The sequence below is a fragment of the Saccostrea cucullata genome, unplaced genomic scaffold (genome assembly GCF_032062105.1).
Source record: "Saccostrea cucullata isolate Sc308-1 unplaced genomic scaffold, CSIRO_AGI_Scuc_v1 ctg882, whole genome shotgun sequence".
NCBI lineage: Eukaryota > Metazoa > Mollusca > Bivalvia > Ostreida > Ostreidae > Saccostrea > Saccostrea cuccullata.
In genome coordinates, this window is record NW_026929151.1 from 19,448 (window position 1) to 30,113 (window position 10,666).

General features: G+C 33.5%; 1 protein-coding gene and 1 pseudogene across 1 annotated transcript; both read left to right on the forward strand.

The window, feature by feature from the left end:
* The first annotated feature begins 120 nt into the window (after positions 1 to 120).
* On the forward strand, positions 121 to 1,570 carry LOC134279911 (GTPase IMAP family member 4-like). Its single transcript, XM_062762327.1, has 2 exons — positions 121 to 462; positions 789 to 1,570. The coding sequence occupies exons 1-2, from the start codon at positions 436 to 438 to the stop codon at positions 1,380 to 1,382; spliced, it is 621 nt and encodes a 206-aa protein (XP_062618311.1). The 5' UTR covers positions 121 to 435; the 3' UTR covers positions 1,383 to 1,570.
* Positions 1,571 to 5,516: 3,946 nt separating this feature from the next.
* On the forward strand, positions 5,517 to 10,241 carry LOC134279918 (GTPase IMAP family member 9-like; annotated as a pseudogene).
* The last annotated feature ends 425 nt before the right edge of the window (positions 10,242 to 10,666 follow it).

A 10,666-nucleotide genomic window follows, 5' to 3' on the forward strand; every position in this document is an offset into this window, starting at 1 on the left:
TGACGATGATGCGATGGTAAGCTGAAGCGATAGCGCGATGACGCAATGATGCGATGGCGATACTGCGATGAAGATGAAGCAATATTTACCATTGCCGCATCATGCTATTGCACCATCGTCATCGCATTATCGCGCAATGGCATCATCGTCATCGCACCATCGCTTCATCGTTATCGCATTAGTACGTCATTAACCTCTTAGTCGATGCTTTATTGTGCGATCGTTAACTGCATGGACCTATCCGGATTCCACAGAGTGATATGGACCATTGGCCTCGTGTACCTCATTATGAGAAGGGATTGCACACAATAATTCCTATTCTTTCTTAAAATCTATCAATTTCTTTGACATCAAATATATTTAAACCGCAACTATATAGTCAATTGATTCCCTACTATAGCCTTTCCGTTGGACTTTGAATTAACAGGTTAAAAAATGTTTAACGAAAGTCGAGGCTTCTTTGTGAGAATATTCTTTGTTTCTCCGTCGAGCCAAAATGCATTTTTATCATGTATGAAGGCAAGCAATATAAAATTCCTTAATACGTTAATTCAACCATTCTATGTACAATTATATTGCTTTATACGTTACACATATGCATATAGAAGTTATCGAAACTATTATTTCACTTTTCCAATCGCAGAGAACGTTAACTTATAAAATTTAAAGACTATTCTTTTAGTTGGACAATAATGGAGATATATATCAACACGAAGATTATTTTTTTTTTTCAAATTTAGAAAGTGCCAAAGAAATTCGAATTTTACTTGTTGGAAAAACTGGTGTAGGAAAGACTACTATCGGAAACACAATTCTTGGCACCGATACTTTTTTTTACATTAACAGCTGCGACGTCGAAAACAACGGAGACCCAATATTGTGTCTCAAAGAGATTCAATAAATGCTTGGTTGTTTTTGATACACCGGGTCTCTTCGATACAAGCACTACAATTAATGAAACATTTGCTGAAATCGAAAAGTTCCCAGATATGATAGACTTTAGTTCTGCAGCCATTCATGTTTTATTGTTAGTTGTAAAAATTGGGAGATACACTGATGAAGAACAAAAGAGTGTTCAGCTTCTATTGGACTACTTTGGTCAACAAGTTGAGCGGTGTATGATTGTGGTATTCACTGGTAAAGATAAATTGGATGATGAAAATATGACCATAGAAGAATACATTAATACTATGGATGACAACTCCTATATCAAAATGCTCATAAATCACATAGATAGAAGATTTATTGATATCGATGGAAATATGACGGACCGTGATAAGGAAGTCAAGAGTATTTTGAGAATGATTGAACAGATTGGCAAAAACGATTTCCGTACTTGCTATAAAAAAGGGGATTTCAAAACTGTAAAAGATTATACATAGTCTTGATGCTTTCGAGATTATTTGTCAAGTTTTCTTCTAATTTTGTAGTGTAACATATTCATTGCTTTTTCGTATATTGCATTGTGTTGTATATTGAACATGTTGAAGATAAGCATAAAAGTACAATGAAAAGAATTTTAATGATTAGTGCAAAATATATCAAATTGATTGTCGACTTAATGGATTGAGCAAGGAGTGTAAAATTAAATTCTAACTAGTTGTAAGCAAACTTGGTTTTCAGAATGAATATAAATGAACTCACTTAGTTATTTCTGTAAGGACATGAGTTATATATATATATATATTAAATGCAATTTTTAACTTTAAAATCTCGTTAACAAAATCTCATACTCGAAGACGAAAGGTCAAGGTCGACAGCCATGTAGCAAGTAGGTGCAAATTGAGCTCCGTGAAATATACTTAAAACAGGGATAATTCTACTCCAGCATACGTGAGTTTGTGTTAAAGTGATATGTAGTGATCATAGTACCATATGCTAGTAGAGGAATTGAACTTATAATTTAAATCATGTAAAAATTCTGTCGAACATTTATGTCAGAGCTAGTGAAGGCGTGATGAGTAGATCTCAACTGGGATCTCCATTAAAATGCCAAAGCAAAATAAACACAACAAAAAAAAAAGCAAGATTAAGTGAAGCAAGTGATTCCTCTATGGCTAACTCAGATAACGGTCTTCACAAACTAGATGATTTATAAGAAAGCTTCTCGCATGATGAAGAAACTGCTAGAAAAGCTGTGAGCATTATCCTTAATAAAGAAGTGATAAAAACGTCATTTCAGAAACAATTGCTGATAAAATGAATATTATGCAATCACAAATAAACCAACTAGAGACACGTCTGGATGATTTAGAACAGTACTAAAAAAAACTGTCTAAAATTAACTGGAATCCCGGAAAATAAAAAGGAATATACGGACGAAATTGCCATGAGGGTCATAAACTCGTCCTATCTCCAGAAAAAACTTCCATTGGCTTTGACAAGATTGGACGGACCCACCTTGTGGGCAGATTTCCAGGTGAAACCAATAATGCGGCCGAACCCCAGCGACCGCTGGACATTATTGTCCAGTTCCTATCATATAGAGATCGAGCCATGGTATTCGCCCATAAAAGTCATCTTAAAACCTTCAATGATAATGAGGCAAACGGTTACAAAATCTTAACGAGGCCCTTACGAAAAGAAGAAGTGACCTATTGTTTCAGGCGAGGAAATTCGCATGGGAATAGCTGATTGACAGCATGGGTCTATGACGGGCGAGTGATTGTAAAAACGCTGAACAATTAACTGTCTCAGTGATTTGCAAAAACTAATCGCCCCGAAGCCACTGACGTCCACAGCAGCTCCCCAGTACGGGTAAAGTACCAGTATGCACAACTCACATTGTTGAGTGGTAAGACTTTAGTGTATGGGGATTTCCGTGTCTATTTATAGATCAGTGGAAGGTTTAAATAAGTAACATTCTGATCATTATTACATGAATTGACTTAACTTGCGTTTAAGCGTTTTCTATTCATCATAGAAATTATAAATTTTTTAAATAACACGTCTAACCCCCCGTTCACACAGAGCTGCGACTCTACGGCGATCATCCCGATCAAGCCACGATCTGAAATTTTTTTGGATCGGGGCAGATCGCAGCCGATCGGCGTCTAAATAGAGCAAATTGGCAAATTGTGTTCTTCGTTACGACCGTACTACGATGTCCCTACGTCTAACGCGCTGCTAACACGCTTCTACTACGATGTTACGCAGACCGTTGCCGACAAGAAGCCGTGTTTAGTGCGTTTACGCTACGCTGCCACTACGACATTGAAGACCATACTACGACGCTACACAGACCTAGATGACTGTACCGCGATATCGCTACGGTGGTGCCGATTATATTGCGATTGCATTACGCTTCTAGTACGATTTTGGCGAATGATGCAAATATGTCTTGAAACTGCAGATTTTTGTTGTACAATTTTAGCGATGATACATATCTTGCGACCGCAGTTTTTTTTCGGCCTTTACCACATGGTTTAGGGCATTTCTAATTATTATAACTGTAACAAGAAGTGAAAATACTCAATTGTAAATGATCACCAAGTATAATGTCACCCTTTACATTTAGTTAACAGATGATGATTGGTCAAATATCAGCGGTATAAGAACACACTCTTGTCTGATAGGTCGTGTGTTACAACGCACTTTGAAAAATTACGCACTTTGAAATTTTTTTTCAAAATTGGGACCAAGCTAACGCACTTTGAAATTTTTTTTTTCAAAGTGCGTTAATATCGACCATATTAACGCACTTTGAAAAAAAAAACGTAAAGATTGATCAATATTCCTTCAAATAATCGGTATGATAAATAACAGATCCTGGTTTGAAAACTTTTTTATGATAAAGTCACTGTAGGACCTGAGATATTGACGTTTTAAATATTTAAGGTTTTGATAAAATAAAAGGGAAAATTAAAGGGTCTTGAAAAAAAAGTGTCGATTGTTGAAGTTCATTAATTCCTTTCTTCTTTTCTTTTTTTTAATTCTAGTCTCTGATAAGTAGATGTAAAGGTGTATAGGGGGCACTAACAGAGGGCAGCTTCAAGCAACTTAGCATTTATCAAAATAAAAAGGGGCCAATTTGATTGTCCAAAACTATGAAAATTCTTTCTCTCTCATACGTTTTACTGTACTTAAAAATTTCTAGTTTTCATCTGTTTTAATTAACTCATTTATTATTGAAAGTTTTCAACGTCATACCAGTTAGGTAAATACATAATTATATGAATGCTTTGAGTATAGCATAGTCATCGAGACTGGGCGAAGGGCCAGGGGAAGGGATGGGGGGGGAGGGCTAAGCCCTTCACTTATTTTGGAAAGATATAAAAATCGTATAAGCATTGAAAATGCAGCGTACCCTTTTTTAGGTTTATTGCTCCCCTACCCCGTTTGTTACCGACACCTATGTATTGGAAAGATAAAGATTTCGACGGAGGGATCTGATACCCGTCTTCTCCTCTTTTCGACGGGAGTAAATCAATTCATTTTTAAGGTTAGGGTTAGGCTTAGTTTTTTGAAAGATAAATAACAAATAAAATCTTTCCATGGCTAAAATATGATTTTTTTTTTCAAAGTGCGCTCAGTGTCTCCATGATAAAATATATTGATGTAGACTCTTAAAGCATTTTGAAAATTTTTTTCAAAGTGCGTTGAGTTGGTCCCAAATTTAACGCACTTTGAAATTTTTTTTCAAAGTGCGTAATTTTTTCAAAGTGCGTTGCCACAGTCGTGGAATGATCGGCGTAAGGTCATTGTAGGTCTTCGTAGGATCTTCAGGAACGTAGAGGGATCGTAGTGAGAACGTAGTACGAACGTAGAAGGAGCGTGCGTTGTATGAGCGTGTTTGGTTAGTTCCTACGCTCTCACGGCGCTTTTACTACGATCATGAAGATCTTTCTAAGATGCTTCCGCGCTGCCTGTACGATTACGGCGCTTCTACTACGCTCTTTTTACGACTCCACCCCGATTCTTGTTGGCCACAATCCCGCTACACTTGTTTTGAACATGTTCAAAATAAGCGTGGTGAGAGCGTAGAGCTCTCCGATCATGAAGACTCTACTGCGATCATACTACGCTTCTGACGACCCCACGACGTCCCTCTTGCGATTTGTCACGATTCGCCACGCTTTTAACCACATTTTGATCGTAGTAGAAGCGGCGTCTATGTGTGAACGGGGGGAAATCAATGATTTTCTAATCATTTTGATATTTTGCGGAGCATCAATGCTTATCTTGTATACATGTACATGCATGTAATGAGGTTTTTGTACATACATTATAGAAATATCTCTACTTCGTATTGCATGTCATTACAATACGAAAGATGTCATTCCTTCAAGACATTTCTTTTCTTATTTAGTTTGTATATATGTTTTTTCTTGTTTTGTTTTTTCGCACACTTATTTTTCTAGTACTTGTGCAGATTTGGTTCTGTGTTTAGTATTCTTCAAGGTATATCCGGTTTTATACAGATTTCCACGACCCATGGCTTTGCTCGATATCTCCCTTGAATATATTCTTATTTTTGACACCAATAATTGTGAATTTGTGAATAGTATATCTAAGCCATGGATAGTAAGTAGTTTTTTATTTATCCCTTTGTATGTCGCCAACTACAGTGATAAATATTCTAATATTCATTATCATGTCACTGTGGTTCGCATTCTTCTAATACTTGGATGCATTGAAACAAACCCAGGTCATTCAGATAATATGAGACTTAGTTCATTGAAAATAGCACACAACAATGTATGCAGCTTATTACCAAAACTTGATATTATAACTGCAGAACTATCAAATTTTGATATTGTAACAATTAGTGAAACACATCTTGATAACAGCATAGAAAATGAGGTATTAGCAATAAATGGATTTCATCCACCTATTCGTCTAGACAGAAATAGGCATGGAGGAGGAGTTGCAATGTATATATTCAATAAACTTGCATTTTATGAGCGTGAAGATTTAAATACTATTAATTTAGAAATCTTATGGTCAGAAGTACATGTTATTAAGAAAAGAAATTCTTGTTGGTGTATTGCATAGACCACCCAATTCATTTGCAGACTATTGGGACAATTTTTGCTCCAATATTGAAAAAGTACTGGAATGAAATTCAACAATTATTCTATTAGGAGATTTCAATGTCAACGTTTTGATAGATCAAAGTTCACAGTTTGAACTTCTCTTACAAAGGTTTGGTCTCTCGAATTTGATTCATGAACCTACTAATTTCACTCGAAGTGTGGGTACATGCATAGATCTAATCATTACCAACACTGGTATAATTAATGAGAGTTTTGTCTATCCCCCGTGTTGTAGTAGTCATTCTGTAACTGGAGTTGAAGATAAGCACCCCAGTATTTGCAAGATTTATTACAACAATGCATTCTTCCAGATAATTCTTATCCCTTAAGGAATCAGGACAATCTTACATTTCATGTTCCACAAGCCAAAACAACTTTATTTATGAAAATTTTCCTCCCCTCAACTATATATATATATGACTTTGGAATGATTTACCATTTAATATCCGAAATCTTTCTTCACTTACATCATTCAAGACTGCCATAAAGAATATATACTGCATAAAACCTAAGAAATATTACAATTATAGAAGTCGTAAAATGAATATATTGCATTGTCAGTTGCGAAATAATGCTTGAATTTAAATGCTGACTTATTTAATCATTTTTTAACAGGTCTGGACGATTTCTAAATATGGAAGTCAAGAACGATAACTGAAAGTTGCTATAAATATACAACATGTTCACGTAATTATTTTTCTGTCCAATCAGACAACAGCATTTTTACACACCCCAAAACATATTTTAACAGAACAAAGAGATAACACGTGCTTTTGTTTTTTTTCCTCAAAAAGATTTTTTCAACAAAAAACCTTTAGAAGTAAGATAAAAACTTTTGAAGAATGCGGTATTCCCAACATATTTACCGTGAACAACATTGACATTTTTATCTCGATAACGAAATAAAAAATAATGCATGATAATGTAATTGTTTACGGAGGAATAAATCGCACTAGCAAGTTCTTATCAAGTTCAATTTTAATATTTACCAGAATAAACTATATGTTGGAACATAATTTTGCTTAGCCGTCCGATTACCATCTTTACTGCTTGAATTCCATGTCTATAGATCCACTTGACACTTGTAAGTGTTTATCGTAAGGACTACACATAGTTTTAAAATATCACGGGTTTCATGAGCGTCGAATGTTTATTAAAGCCGCTTAACCCGAAACAGGCACATATTATCTTACACAATAAAAGTACGTCATTACATAGATAATATATAAAAAATACATTATAAGATTGACTTAATTGTTTATTACAACAATCCTTACATGGAAAACGCAGATTAAAAACCTTATTGACAAACAGTAGTTCCTGACGGAAGTTAAGATCTGTTGTGAAGTCAATTTTGAAAAAAAAAAGTTTATCGGATATATCTAATAATGAAGATAATTCAAACCCGAGTATTTTTTTTTTCTCTATTAGTAGTAGCCTTTTAAGTTAGTCATTATACATTTTTCAAAATTAAGAAATTAATTGAATATAATCCATAGTAATTTTTATATTAATATGCATATTTAAAGAATAAAAAGAAAAATCAGATTTTTTAATTGATTTTTTTTAAAGGAGCTTAAATATTGTCCGTGTACAGGTATTGTATGTACTTTGTTGTGAAAAAAATGCTCGGGTTTGTTCTTCATGAGATAAACATGTAAGCGATAAATTTAATTTTTCGAAGGTGATTTCCCGCAATATCAACAATGATCAACATAGGATTATTTTTTGTGTGACCTAACAATAATTATTTTTTTAACTTTTGAATTTTAATATCTTTTAAAAGAAAAAGGCTTTGGTAATATAATTTGACAAAAGTTGAAACAATTTGTGGACAATTATTTTTCAAGAAGAAAAACGAATATATATTTTTAGCGATTAGAATCGGACCAAGCGGCTTTAAGCTATACAGCCTTACGGTACCCATAAGGAAAGACGTAAAACTGGGAGGAAATTAAAGAGAATAATTATACATCATTGCGAGTCTGCGACTTATCCCAATATCTTACCTCGCATATGAGAAACTGCATTGGACGAGTTTGAAATAAACATTCAGAAAAAAAATAAGACAAACATCCATTCAATAAGATGTTTATGTCAGGCTAAAAAAAACTGTAAAATTTCCGTATTTATATCAAATTTTTAACGTTAGATTAACTTTTGGGATTCCTATCTCCTATAGTGACATATTTTTAATACCACTTAAAACGTATTCTAAGCTTTAGAGTCGTGTTTGTTCACGGTAGAATTGTCATAAATATTATGTTATTCTTAAATGTGCAAAAATTTTACAAAGAGTTTGTTTTAAAAAAATCTTTTGAGCAAAAAACTTTAAAACCACGTGTTTTATTTATTTTTTCATGGGTTTGTCTAAATGCTGTTATCTGATTGGTCAGAAGGATTAGCACCTTGTTTATTCTGTGTATTTATAGCAGTTCACGGTTATCGCTCTTGACTTCCTTATTTAGAAATCGTCCAGACCTGTTTAAAGGAAGATAAAAGTTGTGACATGTGCGGGTTTAGTTCAGAAACATCATATCACTTTTTTATGAATTGTCCAAAATACTGTATGCAAAGACAGAACCTAATACAAAACTTTAATACTTTGCAATTACCAATGCCTTTATCTTTACAACTTATTCTAAATGGAGACAAAAATCTTTCATACAACCAAAATATTGCAATATTTAAACTTGTTCAAGAATTTATTGCAACTACAAAGCGATTTGCATGATATTCTATCTGCTTTTGTTTTTCAATTGTCAAATCACAGAACCAAAACCTATTTATGTTTTCTTATTCATTTTTTAAATTTATACAATTATTAATATAATTGCCATTCATATATGTTAAAATATAAATTTAAATTATATCATCAGCCCATATATTTCTCTTTTTTTTTGTTCTCCTTAATTTGCCTTGTCATATACATTTCTACTGAACATATGCATGTACATATTTATATTTTTCAATGTTATATTAATAATATTTAATTGTACATGTATGACTTTGATCTTGTATTGTGGAAAGGACTTATATAGGCAGTGCCTGCTGTCCAATCCAATTATGTTTATTCGTAATAAAATATTGTTTAAATTAAGACGAATTTTAATTGTTTATTCACAGGTTTATGCATTACTACACTGTAGCTACTATAAAAGTTCCCCAAAAAAGGGGTAATAGGATATGTCAGTCTGTAGCAATTACAATTATGATTGACTAGTAACCTTTGTATTTTGAAGTCTAAAAAAATCAATTTCTAAACTTGATTAATGATATTATTTGTTAGTTTACATAGGATATGAAGTCAGAATCACTAGCATAATAAAACCTCCTTTTACTCCGAAATTGAGTTTTTCAAATTGCAGATGATGAGTACACTACAAATTGTAATTATTTGTTTAATCTTAAATGGCTTGTAGTCAAAACTACAGACAGAATTTTATAAAACTATTTTGTATTTCTGAAATATAAATATACTGAGATTGAGACCTTAGGTAAATAAAATCTTGAATTCCTGATACAGAAATAAATGGCGAGGTGCGGATGTTACTAAACGGTAAGACTGGCGTTGGCAAAAGTACCACAGGTTACACCATATTAGGATGTAATGCATTCAATGCTAAAGTCTCAGCAACATCAGTCATAACCAAAACAGAGTACAAGGAATCGGAGAGATTCAGTAAAAAACTGGTCGTTGTTGATACTCCAGGACTATTTGATACAAATCGAACAGCAATGGAAGTTCTCAGAGAAATATCTCAATGCTGCTTTCTTACATCTCCTCGTATTCATGCTATAATCTTGGTTGTTCAAGTTGGAAGATTTACTGAGGAAGAACAAAAGACCGTAGATTTATTCATGAAAGTTTTTGGAGAAGATGCAAAAAAAATTCATGATTGTAGTATTTACTGGGAAAGATAGATTAGAAAATGGAGACCTGACTATTCAGGACTTTGTCAGCACGATGAATAAAAGCGATGAATTCAAACCTATCCATTATACGAAATACAAGGAAGATATATGGCCATTGGATACAGAGGGCAGCAGAAAGAACGGGAGAAAGAAGTACGACATATGCTGTCAATGATCGAGAAAATGGGAAAAGACAACGGTCAGTCATTCTATAGCAACGATATTTTTAAAAGAGTTGAAGATATGATAAGATAAGATAAAAAGAAATTGAAAATTCAAAGAGCAAAGTAAAAACATACACAGAAGGATTGATAAGTGCAGAAAGGCGCTCCGTGGTGCTGTAGGGCATATTATTATGTCAATGTATTGTTATAGAGGGAGCTTAGTCAGGACCCCATCCCTGGCAGCTGCCCTACTTATCAGCTATTCTTTGTTATTAGTCTGGGAAATAAATAAAGAAAAATGAGTGCAGAAAGGTTTAAATCGCGTGCAAATAAACAAGACGGACCACCGTTTTTACGAATCTTAGGTACTATTGTAAAGGTATTTATTTCAATATTTGGTTTTTTTTTTGGTTTTTTTTTTTTGGGTTTTTGAATTTGGTTTTAATATTTGACATTATATACTCGTCCACAATACTATTTGGTATCACAATTATGATTTTTCGCTAATGTAAAACAGAAACCATATTCAGAGAAACATGTTCAGTTATACAT

What these genes read in the sequence shown, in the direction of transcription:
- LOC134279911 (XM_062762327.1), top strand. Translation starts at nt 436, where the DNA reads ATGTTTAACGAAAGTCGAGGCTTCTTT. An exon ending in ACGAAAGTCGAGGCTTCTTT is followed by an intron (nt 463 to 788) that starts GTGAGAATATTC and finishes AAACTGGTGTAG; the next exon opens with GAAAGACTACTATCGGAAAC.